This window comes from Somniosus microcephalus, chromosome 3 (assembly GCF_052327205.1).
Source record: "Somniosus microcephalus isolate GS21.2 chromosome 3, FLI_Smic_1.0, whole genome shotgun sequence".
NCBI lineage: Eukaryota > Metazoa > Chordata > Chondrichthyes > Squaliformes > Somniosidae > Somniosus > Somniosus microcephalus.
The window spans coordinates 231614246-231638967 of NC_140989.1; the positions used below are offsets into that span (position 1 = coordinate 231614246).

The window sequence follows — 24722 nt, forward strand, 5'->3', positions numbered from 1 at the left end:
CTAACTTGCGTGGTTAGGAGCCGTCGGGAATCCCACACTTCAACCTTAAAAATATGGATTAGGCTAAAAACTGCCTGTTAACTACCTGGTAACAGGCAGTTAATTGGCACTAATCCCTTCCCGCCTCGGGTAGGCGGGTCCCAGTACGGGGCGGGTACCCGCCTCCTTTGAAACTGGCATGGAGGCGGGTTTGGGTGCGGGATGGGGTTGGGACCCCTGATTTCAGGATTTTACCCCCCCACCCCCCACACACCTCCAATCACGATTCCACGGCCCAATGAAAATCCTGCCCACTGTGTGCATTGCTGTACAGACAGTTTAACTCCTTTTTAATAGCAGTTCCTCTCACTTTATTTTTAACCATCTTTTTGAACTTCTGTTCTATTACCCTATTTATTCCCTGGCCATCAATGTCCTCCCTTACTTTATTCTTTCCTATGCTCTCTCTTCCTGTTGTTACATAAATAAATGGTTTATGTGTTGGTTGAGGGGTAAATATTGACCAGGACAAAGAGCTCCCCTGCCCATCATTGAATAGTGCCTGAGAGGGCAGACTTGGTTAATGTCTCGTCCAAAAGACGGCACCTCCGACAGTGGTGGGAACGAGACCTGGGGATCCTTCTGTCAAACTACAACCCATATGGCTGAATGTGTAAGTTGTCTCCTACAGTGCCAGTTTGAGGTGAATGCAGTTCACAATTCTACATGGATCAGACTTAACCCTGACTAGATGGTGAAGGTTGGTACTGGTGCAGTGTGGAGATGTGACAATCAAGAGAGCAGCATTACTACATGTACTGTGAAATTGCCCAAAGAATCCTTTTGTGCTATAAGGTTATGGTCTTTATCTCATAAGAAAGGGGAAATCTCTTAGCCTGAGTTCCAGTTCTCTCTGCTTGATGTACTGAACGTCTCCAACCATCGGTTGATCTTGGCAACAAGACTGACTGTGAAAACATCTAATGGTACTTGAACTCCAAATAGCAGCCATAAAATTGCCACTTTGAGTATGCTGTGAGGGACCACACTAACTGAGAACTGTTACTGTTCAAGTGTTTGTTTTAGGAGTGGAATCGAAGTAATGTTTTGTCCCTATCTCAGTATCCTTCCTGAGATGCTGTTGGAATTTTCATTCTGATCTGTGAAGTTTTATTTTCATTTGATGGGCATATTCTAGTCTAGTTTTGTGTTGCCTTTTACTAGGAGGCAAGGTTATAAATTATATGACTTATCTTCTGGTCTGGGATTGAGTATTATCACTCCTTGCTGTGTCTTGTACAGTGTGAAACTTTAATATACAGATTATTAGAGACACACTCTTTTATTTGCTCTTCTGTCCCGAAGGCAGTGACCCATCATGAATACAATTCTGGCCACTGGCATCCCTTAGGTAACTGACCCCAGTGGCCATTCTTCATGTGTAAGCCTTGTCAGTCAGTGTCAGTGGGCAGGCTTTGCAGTTGAAGCCTGTCCTCATCAGAAGTCCGTACATAGATTCTTTCAAGATTAGGAACGCTGGCTAATTCTTTTCACCCTCTCTCCCTAGCACGTTGCACAGTTTTAGTGCTCCCACCCACCACCATCCTGACTGAATCTGTGAAATAAGCAGATGCCAAGGTACCTGCTCTGTATGACTCGGTACCACATCACGCAGTGCACTGAGCTATTGGTGGACACTCAACAGCAAAGGAAGGCTTTCTTCCCACCAGTCTGGGTTGCATTTTGACCCACGTAATAGAACTGAGAGGACAGTGTTCCAGTTTTACCACCCAATCTCCTGCCCATTTAATTTCCAGAAATCAGGATTCTCAAGTTAGAATATGTAACCATATTGGACAGTTCAACTATTGAGGCTTCCAGACCTGGCTAATATATTTGTATTTATTTTCAGGCGGGGTAGTACTGAGTCCATCCTACTATGGAAGGCCTGGCCACACCAACACCATGATCCATGAGCTTGGCCATATTCTGGGCTTGTACCATGTCTTTAAAGGAGTGAGTGAGAAGGAGTCATGCGACGACCCATGCAGGGAGACTGTCCCATCGATGGAAACCGGGGACTTGTGTGCTGACACCGCGCCAACTCCTAAAAGTAAAGTCTGCCGGGATCCTGATCCAGTAAATGATACGTGCGGACAAATGCAATACTATGGCACACCATTCGACAACTACATGAGCTACACAGGTATGTGTCCTAATCCAATTCTTCTAATCCTGTAGGAATCCTTAAATTGTACAGTGGTGCCAGGCAGAAGGTCAGTAGTGCACTAGGTCAATCATCTTCCATCTCTGCCACGTGCTTAAATCATATGAGCACAGGAATGTACATGATCTAAAAAAGGCCGTTCTGATCCATGAGGCTGGTACCAAAGTTAAAAACAATCCCCTCCCCATTCAGGTGGGATGACGGCCTCTCTCTTATGCCTACTTTGCACTCTCTTCAAGGCCTTGACATTCTTCCTAAAGTGCAGTGCCCAGAATTGGTCACAGTACTCCAGCTGAGGCCTAACCAGAGTTTTATAAAGGTTTAGCATAACTTCCTTGCTTTTGTACTGTATGCCTCTATTAATAAAGCCAAGGATCCCATATGCTTTTTAAACAGCCTTCTCAACTTGTCCTGCCACCTTCAAAGATTTGTGTACATACACCCCTTTCCTTTAAAAGTGTACCATTTATTTCATATTGTCTCTCCTCATCCTTCCTACCAAAAGGCATCACTTCACACTTCTCTGAGTTAAATTTCATCTGCCATGTGTCTTCCAATTTCACCAGTCTGTCTATGTCCCCCTGAAGTCTGTATCCTCCTCATTGTTTACTACATTTCAGAGTTTTGTGTCATCTGCAAACTTTGAAATTGTGCCTTGTATACCCAAGTCCAGGCCATTAAGTTATCAAAAAGAGCAGTGGACCTAATACCGACCCCTGGGGAACACCACTGTATACTTCCTTCCAGTCTGAAAAACAACCGTTTACCACTACTCTCTGCATTCTGTTCCTGAGCCAATGTTGTATCCATGCTGCCACTGTCCCTTTAATCCCATGGGCTTTAATTTTGCTAACAAGTCTATTATGGTAGTACTTTGTCAAATGGCTTTTGAAAGTCCTTATACACAACGTCAACCACACTACCCTCATCAACCCTCTACGTTAGTTCATCAAAGAACTCGATCAAGTTAGTCAAACACGATTTGCCTTTAACAAGTCTGTGTCGACTTTCATTTTTTTACCCCATACTTTTCTAAGTGCCACTTAATTTTATCCAGGATTGTTGTCGCTAAAAGTTTCCCCACTACCGATGTTAGGCCGACTAGCCTGTAGTTGCCAGGTTTATCCCCCTCACCTTTTTTAAACAGGGGTGTAACATTTGCAGTCCTCTGATCGCCATGATAGGATTAATCGGGTTTCCGCTCTGATTCTCTGAGGAAGTGGTGACTTTCACGGTTTGGTTTTTGGATCTGTTGCATTTAGGCTCATTTGGTTGGAACCAGGCCCAAGTGTAGAAAACAAGCCTACTTTGCTCACCCCCTGATTCAACCAGGTCACTCCAAGGTATATGGCCAACTACTGTTAATCTGGTGAACAATTCTCACCATATTATACAGCAGGGTTGTGTAAATAACTCTAGGCAGAATTAAGTGGGAAGCAGAGCTAGAAAATAAAACAGTAGAAGAAAATTTTGAAGATTGAAGAAAATATATTTTGAACAGAAAAAAAGAGGAAGAGTCCAAAATGGACTATTAAGGGGTCAGGGGTATATTAAAAGATGCAAGAGAATAAAGAATAAGGGCTGGCAGTCACATATGTCAGTTGAAGATAATTCAAAAGGATATTTGAAATGGATCACGTGCAAAAGAAAGATAGATTATGATGGCATGTGAGAGGCCTGGAGGGCCATTAGGGAGATGAGTCAGGGTCGGTAAGTTGTGTTCATCCACAAGGGTGTGGAATTATACTGAAATTATCTTAAGTTATTGCCTGACGTCGCTCATCACTGTCATCAATTATGGCCAAAAGGTGTTGTGGTAAACCACTTTTATCGTTCACTATCGTTACACTATGGTTATCACTGTTTATATCGTTACACTATGGTTATCACTGTTTACACTGTTGTATCACTACACAAGGTCACCTCTTGTCACGCTGTTATACCTGGGCTGACCACAGCTGACTCCGCCCATGGCTCCGCCTGCTTGCCCAGGTATAAAGGTGGTCGACTGGCTGGTATTCCTCCTTGTTGGACCCGATCACCCACGAGGGTGGGCTCTGTTATTTAGCCAATAAAAACCTATAGTTACTTTCTTAACTCGTCGCTTTTCATTGAATGAATTGATAGGTATATCAATTTTATTGGCTAAATTTTGAAATGAGTGGATCGGAGCAGCCAAACGGCCAGCTACAACAGCCACAGCAGCCGGCCTGGCTGCGAGCCCTCCGACCGCCGTACCTGGATCTAAACCCACAGGCAGCGAACTCAGCCCTCGACTTCGAACACTGGCTAAGCTGTTTCGAATCCTACCTGGGAGAATCCGGCGTGCCTCCGGGATCCAAACTAAGAGTTCTGACTGCCCAGGTGAGCCTTAAAGCATTTGCATTCATCCGGGACCTTGCTACATACGAGGACGCCCTCAACCTGCTGAAAGAGCAGTACCGGAGCCCGGTAAATTCTATGTATGCCAGACATCTCCTAAGATCCCGCTTGCAACAGCCAGGAGAGTCTGTAGATGAATTTTTACGGGCGCTACAAACACTCGGCAGGGACTGTGACTTTAAAGCGGTAACGGCTGCAGAAAATACTGAAGGGAATATCCGCGATGCCTTCGTGAAAGGCCTTCGGTCCGACTACTCACGGCAAAGACTGCTCAAATCAAAGGACCTCGACCTGAATACAACTGCAGCCCTCGCTCGCTCTCTGGAAGTGGCCCATCGGGACCTCGAGGCGTACTCCAGGTACTGTGCTGCGCGACCCTGGGACTCGGGCCCGACCCCGGCCGCAATACCCCTCGCACCGCCACCTCTGGGACCTACCTCAGCGTCGGCGTCCCAGAACCGATCGGGACCGCCACCCCCAGTACCGGCTGCGACATCGGAGCCCCGCGATCGTGCCGCCGGCTGCTTCTTCTGTGGCCAGGCGAAACACCCGAGGACGCGCTGCCCTGCAAGAAACGCGACTTGCTCCGACTGCCACAAGAAAGGCCACTTCGCGAAGGCCTGCAGGGAGAGAGCCACAGACGCCAGCAGTGCCTCATGCGAGTTGTGGGGGCGGCCATCTTTCATCAAGGCCACCGACACCAGCAGTGCCTCATGTGAGTTGTGGGGGCGGCCATCTTCACCGCCATTTTATTCAACGTCGTGGGCGCCGCCATTTTGTCCACCACACTCGACCGCCACCTTGTCTCCAGACCCGACCACCGCCTCACCCGCAGACTACAGCAGCTCGCTCAGCCATACACTAGCCTCCGTCACACTGGACCAAGCTCGCCCGCATCACCTGTCCAAGTCCATGATGGACATCAAAGTAAACGGCCACGCCACGACCTGCCTGTTCGACAGCGGAAGCACGGAGAGTTTCATCCATCCAGACACGGTGAGCCACTACTCCCTCACTGTCCGGCCAACGCGCAACCGGATCTCGATGGCGTCGAGGTCCCATTCTACAGACATCAGCGGCTACTGTGTTGTGACCCTGTCGGTTAGGGGCACGGAGTATAAAAATTTTAACTCCTCGTCCTCCCCCAGCTCTGCGCTGCCGTCCTACTAGGGCTGGACTTCCAATCCCACCTTCAAAGTGTCACTTTGGCATACGGTGGACCCCTCCCCCCACTCACAGTCGACAACCAGCAGCCTTTAAACCGCCCACCGCGTACCACCTGCGGCCTATCCACCCTCAAGGTCCCGCCCCCCTCCCTGTTCGCTAACCTCACCCGCGACTGTAAACCCGTCGCCACCAAGAGCAGGCGGTACAGCGCCGGGGACAGAGCTTTTATTAGCTCTGAGGTGCAGCGTCTCCTGAAGGAGGGCATCATCGAGAGGAGCAACAGCCCCTGGCGTGCCCAGGTCATAGTCGTTAAGACCGGCAATAAAAACCACCTGGTCATCGACTACAGCCAAACCATAAACCGGTACACCCAGCTGGACGCATACCCCCTTCCCCGCATATCTGATATGGTCAATCAGATTGCACAGTACCGGGTATTCTCTACCATCGACCTTAACTCGGCCTATCACCAACTCCCTATCCGCCCTGAGGACCGCCAGTATACCGCCTTCGAGGCGAATGGCCGCCTCTACCACTTCCTTAGGGTTCCCTTCGGCGTCACCAACGGGGTTTCGGTCTTCCAAAGGGAGATGGACCGGATGGTTGACCAGAACGGGCTGCAGGCCACATTCCCTTATCTAGATAACGTCACCATCTGCGGCCGCGACCAGCAGGACCACAATGTTAATCTGGAGAAATTCCTCCGTACGGCTGAACCTCACTTACAATAAGGAGAAATGTGTGTTTAACACCCCGCGTCTTGCCATCCTCGGCTGCGTAGTAGAGAACGGAGTCATCGGCCCCGACCCCGAAAGAATGCGTCCCCTCATGGAGCTTCCCCTCCCCCACTGCCCAAAGGCGCTGAAGAGAACCCTGGGGCTCTTCGCCTACTATGCCCAATGGGTGCCGAATTATGCAGACAAAGCCAGACCCCTCATGAAGTCCACCTCCTTCCCCCTGACGGCAGAAGCGTGCGCAGCCTTCTCCCTCATAAAGGGAGACATTGCTAAGGCCACAATGCACGCGGTGGATGAGTCTATCCCTTTCCAAGTGGAGAGCGATGCATCCGACTTTGCCCTAGCTGCAACCCTTAACCAGGCGGGGAGACCTGTGGCCTTCTTCTCAAGGACCCTCCAGGGCCCTGAGATCCGACACTCTTCGGTCGAGAAGGAGGCCCAGGCAATCGTGGAGGCAGTACGACGCTGGAGGCATTACCTGGCAGGCAAACGATTTACCCTCCTCACCGACCAGCGTTCGGTCGCTTTTATGTTTAATAACAAGCTGAGGGGCAAAATCAAGAACGACAAGATCTTGAGGTGGAGAATCGAGCTCTCCACCTATGATTATGATATCTTGTACCGGCCTGGTAAACTGAACGAACCCCCAGATGCTCTATCACGAAGTACATGCGCCAACGCGCAAATTGATAGACTGCAGACCCTCCACAACGACCTCTGCCACCCCGGGGTTACCAGACTTTACCACTTCATTAAGGCCCGCAACCTGCCCTACTCCATCGAGGAGGTCAGGACCATGACCAGGAACTGCCAAACCTGTGCCGAATGCAAACCGCATTTCTTTAGGCCGGACAGAGCAAGCCTGATCAAGGCCACCCGCCCCTTCGAGCGCTTGAGCATCGATTTTAAGGGGCCCCTCCCGTCCTCTGACCGTAATGTGTACTTCCTCAACATCATTGATGAGTACTCCCGTTTCCCCTTTGCCTTCCCCTGCCCAGACATGACCAGTACCACGGTCATCAAATGCCTGAACGACCTCTTCGCCTTGTTCGGGTTCCCGAACTATATACATAGCGACCGGAGCTCATCCTTCATGAGCGAGGAACTTCGCCAGTTCCTACTAGCGAGAGGTATTGCTGCAAGCAGGACCACCAGCTACAACCCCCGAGGGAACGGCCAGGTGGAAAGAGAGAACGCGACTGTCTGGAAGGCCGTTCTCTTAGCCTTAAAGTCTAAGGGCCTCCCAACCTCGCGCTGGCAGGAAGTCCTCCCGGCAGCGCTGCATTCCATCCAGGCACTGCTGTGCACAGCCATTAACGCCACCCCCCATGAACGAATGTTTGTTTTCCCCAGGAAGTCGACTACGGGAACCTCGCTACCAACATGGCTGACTTCTCCGGGGCCCGTCTTGCTGCGAAAGCACGTGAGGGCCCATAAAACAGACCCCCTGGTCGAGAGGGTGGACATCCTGCACGCCAACCCCCAGTACGCCTATGTGGCATACCCAGACGGGCAGGAGGACACAGTCTCCTTACGAGACCTTGCACCCTCGGGCACCCCTGTGACACCACCGTTACCCCCCACCACCCCCCCAAATCCAGCCCAGGTAGACGGCATGCCGGAACCCCACGAGCCTTCGCCGACCACGCAGACACCAGCATTAACATTGGATACTGCACCACCGCCGCCACTGCTGCGCCGATCAGAAAGACTTACGAGGCCTCCGGACAGACTGACATACCCGAACTGGTAGTACACTTCACCCCGCCGGACTCAAATTTAAACAAGGGGTGAATGTGGTAAACCACTTTTATCGTTCACTATCGTTACACTATGGTTATCACTGTTTATATCGTTACACTATGGTTATCACTGTTTACACTGTTGTATCACTACACAAGGTCACCTCTTGTCACGCTGTTATACCTGGGCTGACCACAGCTGACTCCGCCCATGGCTCCGCCTGCTTGCCCAGGTATAAAGGTGGTCGACTGGCTGGTATTCCTCCTTGTTGGACCCGATCACCCACGAGGGTGGGCTCTGTTATTTAGCCAATAAAAACCTATAGTTACTTTCTTAACTCGTCGCTTTTCATTGAATGAATTGATAGGTATATCAGGTGTACTCTGGGCTAGTGCCAATGATTGGCAAGTCTGGTGCTCTCCAACAGACCCTTGAGGGCATCCTCAGGGTTTGGAGAGAGCATTATACTGAGTTGGTGTCTGACCCAACAGGCTGTAGTATAAGAGCTGACTGCATGGAGGTTGGAAAAGCAGTTGGAGTGTGCTGCACAGATGAAAGTCCTAATGAACCCATTGGATGAGAGGAAGTGGACTCTACTGTGCTGCCTAGCTAATGGTAAGGTAGCTGGTATTCATGCCGAACTTGTAAAAGCTGCTCTCTGTGGCAGTGAGGGAGAAGGAAACTGCAATGGTCCTGCAGAAGGTTTCCACAAACCATCAACCTATCTTGCAACTGCCCCTTTGAGGTTGGTTAATGCGTGTCCGTTTGAGGTTGCATACCCTCAGTGATCCAGAGTATAGTTTATGTTCTCAAGAAGGGGGATCATAATGAATCCAAAAACCACCAAGGAATCTCGCCACTATGGCACACACATTGGTTGCTTTGAAGGATTGTGAAATGAGCTGAAATAAATGGGCTGTATTTCACTCTCGTGAGGATTGTATAGCTTATGTTGTGGCTTTATAAGAGATTCAAGGGCATTGTAAGGTTCAGGGAAACAACAGATACCGTTTCACTGATTTTCATAAGGCTGCCAACCTAGTGCATCATGAGGCCCTCATGAAACAACTGGAAGCTCTGCAAATACAAGGCCAAATTTTGGATTTTATCCAGAAACTGTACTCCAGCTCTAAGGTCCATGTCAGGGTAGATGGAGAGATTCACTGAACCTATCTCTCTCGGAGGAGGAGGAGTGAGATAAGTTGTCTACTACTCCCCATCCTAGCTGATGTCTTTGTCAATGCTGTGTTCGATGGTATTAGAAGTGCTAGCCTCAGACTGTCTGTTCCAGATGTTTCTGAAAGTGTTGCGGTGTTCCTTTCTCATAGCTTTTATGCGTGCGGCTGGTGGACTTACCTGGGGATCTGCTGTGGCCTCCTAGAACAACATTAATGCACAAAAGCTGAGCAAGTTTGTCTAAAGTTCTTCTCATCCCTATATTAGCGGAGGGTTTGATTGGGTTAAAGTAAATGGGTTCATGTTCCATTGAAATAGCGGAGAGGAAAGTCAGGCAACTGCCCCAAGCCTTGATGCATGAGCGTTTTGGAACTTAAGGGTTGTTAACAGGCAGTTAAAAGAATTTAATCCCTTTCCCGCCTCGAGGAGATGAGACCCGAATCAGGACGGCTTCCCGCCTCCTGGCAAAAGGGCACGGAGGTGGGATGGGGGCGGGTTTGCCAGCCGCCCCCATTTTCTGCAACTTTACCCGCCTCCTCGGGGCTGGCAAAATCCAGCCCTAAGTGTCTAAGGGGTGAGGATGAAAATGGAGAAGGTGTATCAAAGGACTGTAGAGCAGCAAACGCAAAATATGCAAAATAAAAGGTGATTGAGAGACGCAAACCCAAAACTTGCATTAAGGTTGGTTTTTACTGACCTGTCGTCATGAATTCCCATATTTTCTCGGATTGAAGGACTGGCAAAAACAATTTTGCTTCTGATTATTGGAAACACTACAAAGCTTAATTCTCCATGCTCTTTGCACTGAAAACCAGAGATGTGTGTGATCGCTTTTGGAACATCACTTGTATTGCGTGGTGTATGTGATGATGCCTCGTACCTCCAGACCCAACATTCAGCACCAAATTCAACAGAGACCTTTCTTGAGGTGACCTCAGAGTTTCTGTAACACCTGAATGTGTGCCGAGAATACTTTCAGATAATACAGCTTGATGCAACAAACCAAAATGTAATGAAAGATGATCATTTGCACTATTAGGGGGAAAAATTTGGTTGCTTTGCGCCTCCCGTTAGCGCCTTAAGAGGGTGATAATGGGGCGCAATGCAACTAGCGCTTGGGCGTGGCAATGTTTGCGCCACTCGCAAAATTGACCAGTGTTTTTGCGGCGGCACTAAACACTACCGCCACAATCTCCTGCACTGACGGATCGTGACGTCAGACGAGTGTGCAACGCCCCAGTAGCGCCCCGGACCAGATATTGAATCGCGCCCCGTTCTTTTCCGTGTGCAGCTAGCATCGACAGGTTGAGGGGAGCATTTTGCAGTCGGTAAAGGGCTGGGGGACCGCTATTTAAAGGCGCCCTCTTCCTGCCTTTTTTTGTGGGAGACATTTTTGCACCCCGCATTCTGAGAGAGAGAGCGAGAGAGACTTCTGGAGAGAACCACTGCTGTTTGGCTACTGAGCAGCACTTTGCAGGTTCTTTTTGATTTGACCTTCCTTGCATTGATTTAGAAGAGACTTTGGGGGCTGCACTCTGAGCTCTTTCTCTGGGCCTCTCCATTGTTCTTTCCAGCAGAATTCAAGTGGAGGTCTGTCCAGGCCAAGATTCAAGGCTGCAATGAGTAGGGTGTGGATGGAGAGCAAGATCAACCCTCCCCTTTAAGAACTGGTTGGTGCCAGTGTGTCTGTGTTTCATTGCTAACTGACATCACCTGAGCTTCGCCTGCGCTCTGAGTTAGCACCTCGCTCCTCGGCGTTAGCGCCTTAAGACAAGTGTGAAGCGCCTGATTTAGCGCTCCAATCACCTCCAGCGGCGATAGAAGCCAAGGTTGCAGTCGGAGGCGATAATTTGCACCAGGCGCTAAACTTTGCGCCCGGCTGATAATTGCGCCCCAAACGGGGCAACACCGAATTTCTAGCCCTTAGACTCCAAACTAAACAGACTTTAATACAGGAATCAACCACACTTACTATGGTTATTTTCAGGTCTATCCAAACCTGATCTCAATCTGATTCCATTTCTGTTCTTGCCCTTTAAAGGTTTTTTTTATGAGAAAAGAATAGAATTGGTATAGACTGTTGTAGCCCATTCAAGTGGTATCTGCACACTGTTGTGGGTTGTCACTTAGCTTAACTGTGCCTTTTTTAAGTCTCTTACTTTCTTGAGATTTGAGTTCCAAAAGAAAAACCCAGGTTTAATTTGAATGATTTCATCCATATTTACCCTTTCTTTTTAAAGATCCAATTGCTCTCCCACCCTGATTTTCTCTCAGTTTTGGAAATATTTCTAAAAATATAACTTGGAAAGCATCGGGGAAAAAAACATGTTTTGAAATCAGTAATGATTCTTTAAATGCACAGGTTGATCTCAGTGCTCACCTAAAAATAGAGAATATAAGGATTTAGAGACTAGATCATGGGTTATGACACAGCCAGAATTCCTTTAGGAGGTAGCTAAACTGGTTGATGAGAGGCTGATGTAATTTACTGGGGTCTTCAGAAAGCATTGGATGAAGTCCTACATACCTGACGAAGATTAAGATTTATAGAATTGATGGGCATTTAGTTGGATTGAAAACCGTCTTGGCAGTGGGAAGCAGAAGGTGCTGTTAAATGGATAATGTTCTGACATAGACAGTGGCTTGTTTAGTTCTGCAGTGTGTGTTCTGAGCCACTGCTGTTCGTGTTGTTTATTAATGATCGGAGAGAGTACTTCTTGAAGTATGACATTTGTTGCTGATATCAGATTATGTGGCCAGGTAACAATTTTAAAGGAGATGAATTGGATTCAGAGGTCTCTGGCCCACATAAGCAGATGGGCTGATGGATAGCAGATGGATTTTAATGTAAATAAATGTACTGTTTGCAGATTTGGAGCAGGAAACAGCTAATATTTTAGTATGTAAAACAAGTACATTTACCCGCAGTGTTATTTCTCAGCAAATAATGTTTTTTTTTTCAATGTTAATGTACAAAATTAGACGCTCCGGGAGGATGCCAGCTTGCAATTACTGAGTGGACCTGTATGAAAATGGATGACACCCATGAACCTGCTGCCGTATATATTAGTACACTGTGAAATGGGAAATTTACTCGTACGGCATATTCTGTGGTCTGGTCACAAAGAAGAGAGTGCTAGCTGTCGATCTGCCACTCTCTTTCTCAAGCTTATCAGTATTTCCATTTTAATCAGCATTGCGCGTGTGCGTGTGTGTGAAATGTCTGTGCTGTGCCTTTCCCCGCCTGCCTTCAGTGTGGAAGAAGTTAGCAGCTAGTACAGTTAGCGGCTGGTGTTGCCGTCAACTTATTGGTGAGCAGAGTACAGGTTCTCTGTAACACCAACTGCTTACCTTATCCATACTAGGTAGGTGGAGAGAGGTAGGGCTGGATTTTCCAAGCCCGAGGAGGCGGGCATGGAGGCGTGACAGCCGGTAAATTCGAAGAAAGTGGGGGCGGATGGCAAACCTGCCTCCGTGCCCTTTTGCCAGGAGGCGGAAAGATGTGCATCTTCGGGTCCCGTCTCCTGGAGGCAGGAAAGACATTTAATCCTTTTAACTGCCTGTTAACAGGTAGTTAACAGGCAGAAAAAAGGATTAGTGCCATTTTACCTTCGCAGGTGAAGGCTTCCCGACCTCTGAGAACCCCGAGTTGGAGGAGGTCTACGGCGGTCGGAGGCAGCTGGAAGTAAGATGTAGAGGTGAGTGATGGGTGCAAGTGTGGAGGGGTGAGTGATAAGTTTTAAAAAGTGTTCACTTACCTTGTATTCTTCCTACAGCCTTCAGCCGCGGTGGATTGGGAGAGCTGACATCCTCCTTGTCAATTTCACAGACTGGCTGTTGGAACCTCCATTCCAACAGCCATGTGAAATTTACAAATTTGAAAGGTTTGATGAGTCCTGAACAGAAGAACTCATCAAACTAAAGAGAATGTCAGTGTTTGACAGCTCCACATAGCTGTCAAACGCTGACATTTCTTCTTTCAAGAAGCCTTGACAGATAGCACGTCTGATGTTGACGTGCTCTGGCAATGATTTCCTCCCTAATTGGCCTGCTGAGCCCACAGGGCGGACTTAACAGGCTCAATCAGGGGTAAATCCCTCTGGTTGGTCAGGCGAGGATGGAGGTGGGACATTAACACGACAAGCAGCAGCCCCGCTTCCAACTCACCTCCTTTCACAAAATCCAGCCCGTAGAGTACGGGCACTTCACACAAACCTTTGACTGAAATGAAAGTGCTGGTAGGACAGAGAGGCACAAAGGGAATTGAAAGAGCTAATGTGGCATTTACAAATTTCCCTGAACAGATTTTCATGGTATTAGCATGATGCACAAATACAATTGACTAATTTTATCGTATTTTGGGGAAACAACGGACGGAAGGAGTAATTATAAACTAATTTGAACTCTGGGTGCATTCTGGATATTCAATGCTGTATTTTATAATGTGGTCTGGTCTGTTCGAGGTCATCTAAAACTCGGCTGCCCGTGTCCTAACCCCGCACCAAGTCCCGTTCGCCCATCACCCCTGTGCTCACTGATCTACATTGGCTCCCGGTTAAGCAGCGCCTCAATTTCAAAATTCTCAACCTTGTTTTCAAATCCATCCATGGCCTTGCCCCTTCCTAACTCTGTAATCTCCTTCAACCCCACAAGCCCCCCTGAGATATCTGCGCTCCTCTAATTCTGCCCTCTTGAGCATCCCTGATTATAATCGCTCAACCTTTGGTGGCTGTGCCTTCTGTTGCCTAGGCCCTAAGCTCTGGAATTCCCTGCCTAAACCTCTCCACCTCTCTACCTCTCTTTCCTCCTTTAAGACGCTGCTTAAAACCTACTCAACCATGGCTAACAAGGGAAATTAGGGATAGCATAAGATCCAAGGAGAAGACATATAAATTGGCCAGAAAAAGCAGTAAATCTGAGGATTGGGAGCAGTTTAGGATTCAGCAAAGGAAGACAAGGGATTAATTAAGAGGGGGAAAATAGAGTATGAGAGTAAGCTTTCAGGGAACATAAAAACTGACTGTAAAAGCTTTTATAGATATGTGAAGAGAAAAGGATTGGTGAAGTCAAGCGTAGGTCCCTTGCAGTCAGAATCAGGGGAATTTTTAATGGGGAACAAAGAAATGGCAGACCAATTAAATACATACTTTGGTTCTGTCTTCACAAAGGAGAACACAAATAACCTCCCAGAGATGCCGGGGAACATAGGGTCTAATGAGAGGGAGGAACTGAAAGAAATCAGTATTTGTAAGGAAATGGTGTTAGGGAAATTGACGGGATTGAAGGCCGATAAATCCCCAGGGCCTGATAATCTACATCCTAGGCTACTTAAGGAAGTGGCCCTAGAAATAGTAGATGCATTGCTGGTCATTTTCCAAAATTCTATAGACTCTGGAACAGTTCCCAAGGATTAGAGGGTAGCTAATGTTACCCCACTATTCAAAAAAGGTGGTAGAGAGAAAACAGGGAATTATAGACCGGTAAGCCTGACATCGGTAGTGGGGAAAATGCCAGAGTCCATTATAAAAGATGTAATAGCAGAGCACTTGGAAAACAGTGACAGGATCGGACAAAGTCAACATGGATTTACTAAAGGTAAATCATGCTTGACTAATCTACTGGAATTTTTTGAGGATGTAACTGGTAGAATAGATAAGGGAGAACCAGTGGATGTGGTGTATTTGGACTTTCAGAAGGCTTTCGATAAGGTCCCGCATAAGAGATTAGCGTGTAAAGTTAAGGCACATGGGATTGGGGACAAGGTACTGACTTGGATAAAGAACTGGTTGGCAGACAGGAAGCAAAGAGTTGGAATAAACGGGTCTTTTTCCGAGTGGCAGGAAGTGACTAGTGGGGTATCTCAGGGATCGGTCCTAGGACCCCAGCTATTCACAATATATATAAATGATCTAGACGAGGGAACTAGATGTAATATCTCCAATTTTGCAGAGGACACAAAACTGGGTGGGCGTGTGTGCTGTGAGGAGGATGCCGAGAAACTCCAGTATGATTTGGACAGGTTGGGTGATTGGGCAGAAGCATGGCAGATGCAGTATAATGTGGATAAATGCAAGGTTATCCACTTTGGCGGCAAAAACAGGAAGGCAGATTATTATCTGAACGGCAATAGATTGGGAGAAGGGGAAGTGCAACGAGACCTGGGTGTCCTTGTGCACCAGTCGCTGAAGGTAAGCATGCAGGTGCAACAGGCGGTTAAGAAGGCAAATGGTATGTTGGCCTTCGTAGCGAGAGGGTTCGAGTACAGGAACAAGGATGTCTTGCTGCAGTTGTACAGGGCCTTGGCGAGACCACACCTTGAGTATTGTGTGCAGTTTTGGTCGCCTTATCTGAGGAAGGATGTTCTTGCCATGGAGGGAGTGCAGCAAAGATTCACCAGACTGATACCTGGGATGGCAGGAATGACGTATGAGGAAAGATTGGGTCGATTGGGCTTATACTCGCTGGAGTTTAGAAGAATGAGAGGGGATCTCATTGAAACTTATAAAATTCTAACAGGAGTGGACAGACTGGATGCAGGTAGGATGTTCCCGATGGCGGGGAGTCCAGAACCAGGGGCCACAGTCTAAGGATAAGGGGTAAGCCATTTAGGACAGAGATGAGGAGGAATTTCTTCACCCAGAGAGTGGTGAACCTGTGGAATTCTCTGCCACAGAAGGCAGTGGAGGCCAATTCATTAAATATATTCAAGAAGGAGTTGGATCTATTTCTTAAGGCTAAAGGGATCAAGGGATATGGGGAGAAGGCAGGGACAGGGTACTGAAATTGGATAATCAGCCATGATCTCATTGAATGGCAGAGCAGGCTCGAGGGGCCGAATGGCCTACTCCTGCTCCTGTCTTCTATGTTTCTATATTTCTACCTCTTTGACCAAACTTTTGGTCACCTGCCCTAATTTATCCTTATGTGGATCGGTGTCAAATTTGTTGTCTTAAAATACTCCTGTGCAGCGCCTTGGGACGTTTTACTACATTAAAGGCACTGGATAAATACAAGTTGTTGTTGTTGTTTGATAAGATGACTTCATTGATATTGTATTCTCTTTCTACCAAAAGCAATTGAGGGGGAGTTTTTTTTTTATACCTATTCCATCTCAGACTAGTCTGTTTGGGGGTAAGCTCCACCCCCCTTCTAAAACTTGAGAGGTGCCCCAGATTGTTGTTTTATTATTGAAGTGCATTCAGCTCTTGTATGCCTTGTTTCTTGTGAGGTGTACTATGGTTTAACATATACCTTCTATCTGATTCCTCAGTGGATTAAGTGTTCTAATCATCTTGCGACCTTACCGAAGTGGTCATTCTTCATGGTTGACATTGGACATTGAGTATCAACAGGTTTTTAAACCATGGGGAACATCACAGCTGTGCCTGGCCATGTCCTTACTCAATGCCCATACATTGGTACATAAGAACATGAAGAAAGCCGAGGACGAGAAAAGGCCATTCAGCCCATTCCAGCCACCACTTATACAGTGAAATCTGCAAAGGTCTGAGACCAGTTTTTTCAGAGAAGAGGCACAACATGGGGAAACTCCAGGAAGAAATTGAAAAGGAAAGATAAACAGAAAAATTACATGCAAGACATTTCTGTTGTGTATGTACGTGAAGCACCGTACAAGAACCATCTCACTCAGGTGGCCTTCCTCTCCCCCACTGTGTCTGAGATCCTTGTTTTGAACCATACATCTGTTCTTTTTCCTCTGTTCTTAGCAGCAGTTTCTATTGTTTTGCAGAAGAAAGTTCAATTAGTCCATTTATTCAATGATTGAGCATATTGTTCCACGTTGCTGGTCTGTTATTTTGCAGAAAGGATCTCAGTATGGTTTTCTTAGTACTTGATGAGTTTTTGATAGAAGAGTTATCATATGCGATTATAGTGTGTTACTTTGCTTTTCAATTCTGAGCTGTTCCATTGACGTGTATACTGCCTCGGATACATTTTTGTTTTGTTGACTTGTCATCTTTTTGGTTGAGTTCCATTTCCTTCAAGAAGCTTACTTCCAGCTCCAGGTTAGAAGGAAAGTTGAGTTCAGATTGAAGCCATCCTTTGGAATAACCCAAAGAGTTGATCCGTGTTCTGTCTTAGGTGAGAAGACTATGAAGAAGGTATTTGGGTTCTCACATCCTCCTCCAGTTGTAGTCAGTTTACTATCCCTAGGGTTCTGATGCCATCTAACCCTGAAGCGAAGAGCAATATGACCGAAGAACCAAACTCTTCAATTAATACACAATTGCTCTGGTATTAGTAGATTCTGTTGGAGCAGTAGCCAGCTCAGCAGCAGTAACAGCAGTGGTAGGTATCGAGGTCGATCCAAAGCTGGAAAATAAGAGTGGGATCCTTTATAGAAGAAGAGGAGCTGTATTCCGTCAGCAAGTCCTACCATCAGTGGCATTCCTGCAAGCGTCTGAAAATGTCATTGCCTGGGGTCTCTCCTTTCCAGAACTTCTGGAATTTCCTGTCCTCAGCGATGCAAAACCTTACTGTATGTACAATATATGTCCAAGTCAGGATGGTGTGTGATTTGGAGGTGTACTTGGCGGTGATGATGTTCCCACAACATTGCTGCTATTGTTCTTCTCGGTGGTATAGGTTGCAGGGGAGGGAGGTGCTGTTGAAGTAATCTTGGTGAGTTGCTGAAGTGCAACCTGTTGATTGTACACACTGCAGCCGCAGTGCGCCGGTGGTGGAGGGGGTGGGTACTGAGTCCAGTGACAGGGGCACCAGTCAAGCAACCTGCTTTGTCCTGGATAGTGTTCGAGCTTCTTAAGTGTTGTTGCGGCTGCACCCATCCAGGTGAATGGTCAATCACACTGCTGACTTGAGCCTTGTAGATGATGGAGAGGCTTTGAGGGGGCTGGAGGTGAGCCATTTATCACAGAGATCCCATCCTCTGCCCTGCTGCTGTGGCCATGGTGTTGATATCAGCTTTTTTAAAATTCATTCTTGGAATGTGAGTGTAGCTGGTGAGGTCGGCCTTTATTACCTATCTCTAGTTTCCCTGAGAAGATGGTGGGCCGCCTTATTCTTAGTGGCGGTTTGATACGACTGAGGGGTCGATTTTCATAAAGCTGTCGGGAAGGAGGCGGTACTACAACTTTCAGGTTATAGTCCCGCCTACATCGACGTTCGGCCAATCACGCGATTTTCCCTTGATTGACCTTGTTAAGCCCGCCCAGCGGGCTCAGCAGGCCAATTAAGGGCCACCCGGCAACAGGTGACGTCACAGACTGAAATTTCATCTGTCAAGAGGTCTTGGCAGATGAAATATCAGTGTTTCACAGCTGTTTGAATCTGTCAAACACTGACAGCCTGACTTCTAACCTGAGTCCTACTACACAGACTCAGTTAGAAGTCTCACCGGCAATGAAAGCTGAAGGCTGTCACTTTTGACAGCTCGCAGCCATTTTGCTTTCAGTGCCGGCTGAGTGATGGACTCCCGAAACCTAGAAGAAGAAAGGCTGTTAAGGTAAGTACAGGTAATTTAAACTTCTTTACACACTTTAGACACACCAAACACACTTACCTTTGCACTCATGCACCCATCACTCACCTGAACTCCGACATCGCGACCCCTCCAAGTCCTTCAACCCGACGGCCCGCCTGCTGTAACCTGGCGTGGTTTGGAGCCGTCGGGAATCCCACACGACACCCCTCAAAATAGGGATTAGGCTAAAAACTGCCTGTTAACTACTTGTTAACAGGCAGTTAATTGGCACTAATCCCTTCCCGCCTCGGGTCGGCAGGTCCCAGTGCAGGGCGGGTACCCGCCTCCCCTGAAACTTACGTGGAGGCGGGTTTTGGGCGGGATGGTGTTGGGACCTCCGAAATCGGGATTTCCCCCCACACCCCACCACACGCCTGAAACCCCGCCTGACGGCTCCAGGAAAATCGACCCCTGAGTGTCTTGCTAGCCCAATTCAGAGGGCAGTTAAGAGTCAATCACATTGGTGTGGAACTGAAGTCACATATAGGCCAGACTGGGTAAGGATGGCAGGTTTCCTTCCCTAAATGAAATAAGTGAACCAGTTGGGGTTTTAAGATAATCCAATAGCTTCATTGTCACTTTTACTACCAGATTTTTATTTCCAGATTTTACAAACTGCCATGGTAAGATTAGAACTCGCGTTCTCTGGATTGTTCGTCCAAACCTCTGGATTATTGAATCATTAACATAACCGCTATACAACCATAACCCTTCTGGTCAATGGAGACCTCCATGATATTGATAATTGGGGTCTTGGTGATGCTGGTGCCATTGCAGGTCATGTGGAGATGGCTAGGCTTTTTCTCGTCGGAGATGATCATTACCTGGCACTTATATGGCACAAATGTTACCTGCCACTTGACAGCCCTTGTTGGCCAGATCCTGCTGTAGTCCAGGATGGGCTGCATTACTACCAGAGAAGTTGTGAATAGAGCTGCACATTGGAATTATAATCAAATAGTCCCACTCCTGACCTTATGATGGAGGGAAAGTCATTAATGAAGCAGCTGAAGATGGTTTGGGGTGAGGATGCTTCCCTGAGGAACTCCTGCAATGAAGTACTGGGGTTGTGACGACTGGTCTCCAACAATTGCGATCATTTACCTTTGTGTCGAGTGTGACTCAAGCCATTGGAGAGTTTTCCCTTTGAGCCCCATTAAGTTCAGTTTTGCTGGGGTTCCTTGGTGCAATACTCGGTCGAATGCTACCTTGATGTTGAATGCAGCTATTCTTACAATTCAGCTCTTGCACCCATACCTGGATTAAGGCTGTGATGAGGTGTGAAGCTGAGTAATTCTGGCAGAACCTGAACTGAGTATCGTTGAGCAGGTTATTAGTGAGTAAGTGCTGTTTGCTGGCACTTCTGATGACTTCTTCCATCACTTTACTGATGATCAGGAGGAAGCTGATAGGGTAATAATTGACCAACGTTGATGTATTCTGCTTTCCATGGGAAATGAAAGAATGTCACACTTGTGCAGTTCAGGGTGGTTTTCCAAGGTTAGAATTGAGGCACATTATTGGAACAGAACAGCAGGAGACTTACTCTGTATCTAGCTGTACTATACCAGACCTGGGTGCCTGAAAAGGAACATGTTCCATTCTCAAGCTCTAACATCCCTTATCTTAAACATAAAATTCACAATAAAAAGTGTCCACTCTTAGCTGGGTCACTATGCCCCTGAGGATCCTATTGAAAGCAGATGCATCTTGGATTCATTGAGTTTTTGTTTTAATCATGCCAGGTTTCCTCTCCCAACTATTTGTCCAGTGGAAAAGTCTTGCAGAATGTTTATTGGTTTGTGTTTGACCAGCTAGGCTTGACAAATAGAGGGTACCTCTTAAAGCTTCTGAGGAAATGCTCTTTCCTCAACCCATCGTGGGCCCCACAGCCTCCTGCCAGACTGAGTGGAAAATGATTGATACAGTTCAGAACTCCCTTTAGCACTAAGAGTGCTAGATAGTTGAAGTGAATGGTTGCATTGTATCTGAGAAGGCCAGTCGGGTTGCATTTATCCACAAGCAGTTGGCATGGTCCAATGTTCCTGTAACTCAAGCTTCTACCTCTATCAGGGAGAGTTAATGTGGATAATTTAGTTCAGACCACTAAGCTCTTCCAGCAAACTACTATTGACGTTCTTGGTACATGGGTGTGGTCTCCATTCTAAGGGCAGGCAAATAGAAGCCATGCTGGAAAGCTTTAAAGAGTACCAGCAAAGTCTAAAGGTAATCCCAGGCATAGCCACAAAGGCGTTCCACCCTACTCCATATGTGGCACAATGCCTTGGCACTGTATGGCAGGGAGAGTTATTCTTATGCCAAGAATGGGCTTGATGTCTCGATTGAAAAGATCCAATCAAGGAGGCAAGTGAGACTGCAGACAGAAACGGACTAAAATTGTGGAAGATAAATAGCATGATTTATGTGTTCAATTCTGTCACTACATCAGGGCACCTCAATCCCTGTGTTGGATTTTTTCACAACTGTAGACACCTTTGACACTGACATCTTATCTGAAGATCTTAACCCCATCTGTACTCGTGCCCTTGAATTTGATGCTTTGCCGAAATCCCAATATTGACCTGTGTGCACACTTCTGACACCCAATCTGAGGGCATTAGTTCTTGTGTTAAGTGCCCTTTTTCCCTTACGCTGTATGGCTCACGAATTCTGTCAGTGAGACCTTATTTCACTTTCACTCAATGTTGTAAACTGCCGCCTCTACCAGAATTGGATGCATAAGTGAAGTGCATTAAATAATCATTTAACAAATAAATAAGTTACTGCTAAATAAAATAGATACACACTTACATTTTTGCATTGGGATTTACAGAAGCTTAACTCATCAACTGTTGAGCCTTGTATACCAGTAAATAATTTACTGCCTGACCAGATTGATCAAATGAGGAAATGTAGCTTCTTGTTTTAAACCTTGTGGTCTTGATTGCGTTGAACATGAGGTAAATACTAGGTTTGCAAGCCAACTAATATGGTTATAAGGTAAATCATACATTTATGAGGTAAATAATAGGTTTATAAAGTTCTGTGTTGCTCTGTTGCCTGGTGATCATTGTGGTTCTGTTGTGAATGTTGAAGCCTTCTGACTCACGGCCAACCGCAATAGTCGACAACAAGGGAGAGACGGCGAGTAATGCGTTAGAAGGATATATTAAAAACACATACTTTTTATCAGAGCACTATCACTTAGGAAACCTTTAAACAGAACCCAAACAAATACAAATTAACACCATATTTAAATGGTTGATCAGAATCCCGCATTCAATGCTGGCCTTATTTAATCATCAAAATTAATGCCATATTTCAGCATTCAGCATTGCCATTCTGGGAATAGAGACCACATTTTATTGTTAATTTTTTTTTTGGAAAGAAACAAAACTCCAAGAATTTTCCCGATCCATTTGAAAGGAAGTAACAGCAAAAACTCTTTTTTTCCTTGTGACCCTATTCAAACTCAGTCTTCTGTTGTTTTCCCCCTCCATTCTTCTCCTGAAGGGACTGACCCTTGCTGGGCTCATGCCTCCGTGGGTGCCAGCAGCTGCCTTGTTTCTTGCCAAAGCAGTGATTTCTTATGTGCGAGTCTAGCTGGTGAGTGCTGGTCTACCAATGGGATTTTGTAGCCGAGCCCAGAGCTGCCAGCAGCCAGGTTCCAGCAGGAGTCACTGGATAATGAGCAGTAGTGGGAACAATTGGTTTTATTTTTATCCCCATGGCTAGCATGGAGGCAGTGAAGCCTTTTATAGCACTTGCACCTCTATCCTGGCTGTGATCAGTTAACTTGTCACAGACTAGGTATCGAACCCAGGGACCTTCCTGCTCCATATGGCTCAGTGCGGCACAGCATGGTACACTTCCCCATTGAGTAAAAATAATTCTCCAGCTCATTGGGGTACTTGGCACTATAACGAAATCCACAAGTTGGTCGGCCTCTGGCGAACATTCGTCTGCTCCAGTTATTAGGCAGTGCATGAGGTAGCTGTGAAGTGACTCATTGTAGGCCAGATCTTTACTTCATCCCCCTCCTCATCTCAAAGTAAAGAATTCACATTCTCTATAATGCAATCATCATTGTAACACTGTCCCAAACAGCACATTTTGCTTAGGATTCCCTCTATAGTAGAGCTATATAACATGTGCCTCCGTTTCTCAGTTTGTTTGATTATGTATCCAATAGAGGGATTATTTAAAGCACACTGACTATCACACTCTCTGGTTCATCATTCACAGTTTTCCCTTGAGTTGCATCATCTTTGCACCTTCCCCGCCACCTCCCCCCAGCTCAAAACACTGGCACTGGGAGTCAACTCCCTAACCTACGCTTAATGGGCTGGATTTTCATTCAGAAGTTGGGAAGGAGGCAGGACTACAACTTTCGTGTTGTAGTCCTACCTCCATCGAGATGTGGCCAATCCACGTGATTTTCACTTGATTGACCTTGCTGAGCCCGCAGGTGACGTCGCAGACTGAAATTTCATCTGTCAAGACGTGTTGACAGATGAAATATCAGTGTTTCACAGCTGCTTGAAGCAGTCAAACACTAACAGTCTGACTTCTAACCTGAGTCCTTCTATGCAGACTCAGTTAGAAATCTCGCTGGCACTGAAAGCTGCAGGCTGTCACTTTTGACAGATCACAGCCATTCTGCTTTCTGTGCCGGCTGAATGATGGACTCCCGAAGCCTAGAGGAAGGAAGGCTGTAAAGGTAAGTACAGGTAATTTAAACTTCTTTACACACTTTAGACACACCAAACACACTTACCTTTGCACTCATGCACCCATCACTCACCTGAACTCCGACATCTCGACCCCTCCAAGTCCTTCAACCCGACGGCCCGACTCCTCTAACCTGGTGTGGTTTGGAGCCGTCGGGAATCCCACACGACAACCTTAAAAATATGGATTAGGCTAAAAACTGCCTGTTAACTACCTGTTAACAGGCAGTTAATTGGCACTAATCCCTTCCCGCCTCGGGTCGGTGGGTCCCAGTGCGGGGCAGGTACCCACCTCCTTTGAAACTTACATGGAGGCGGGTTTTGGGCGGGATGGTGTCGGGACCCCCGCCTCACGGCACACTGAAAATCGACCCCAATGACTTATTGTCTTGCTTTAAAATAGAATTAGAAACAGAATTTTAAAAACTTGTCCCACAGCAGCCTCTCCTGGTTTGACCTAAAGGAGATTGAACTCTAACACAGACTAAAAGAGCTGTGAAGAGATAATGGTTGAATGGTCCATTCCCACCCCACCCCCCCCACCCCTGCCTAACACTAAGAGAGACAAAGGATGATATTTGTGAGGCCTTGTTATTATACAACAATGGACCAGGAAGTCCTGGTAGATTGGAAACAAGATGATGTGCCACTTTTCAAAAAAGGGTGACAAAAAACCCCAGGCAATTACAGATCAAAAAGTCTTAATTCACTGTTGGATCAAATAATGGAATTGATTATCAGAAGTAAGCATGAGGGCTATCTGTACAACAATAACCTAGTAGGCAACAACCAACATGGATTCAACCTCTTCGACTTTGTAAGTGACATCACAAGTGGACTGTGGAAAGCTTTACAACTTGGTGTACCTCGACTTCCAAAAAGCACGTGACAAAGTTAACATAAGAACATAAGAAATAGGAGCAGGAGTAGGCCAATCGGCCCCTCGAGCCTGCTCCACCATTCAATAAGATCATGGCTGATCTGATCCTAACCTCAAATCTTCTATCACTCTCCATCCCAGCCGAACCCATGTGATCCCCTGGGAGAGGCGAAAAACCAGATAAAAAACCCAGTGGCCA

The 24722-nt window shown here is 46.8% G+C and overlaps 1 protein-coding gene across 1 annotated transcript in view; it reads left to right on the forward strand.

The window, feature by feature from the left end:
* pappa2 (pappalysin 2) overlaps positions 1 to 24722 on the forward strand; it is a 514150-nt gene that overhangs the window by 179410 nt on the left and 310018 nt on the right. Inside the window, exon 4 of the mRNA XM_085977999.1 lies at positions 1892 to 2185. Coding sequence (XP_085834125.1) covers positions 1892 to 2185 — 294 coding nt within the window. The remainder of the gene's footprint in view (positions 1 to 1891; positions 2186 to 24722) is intronic.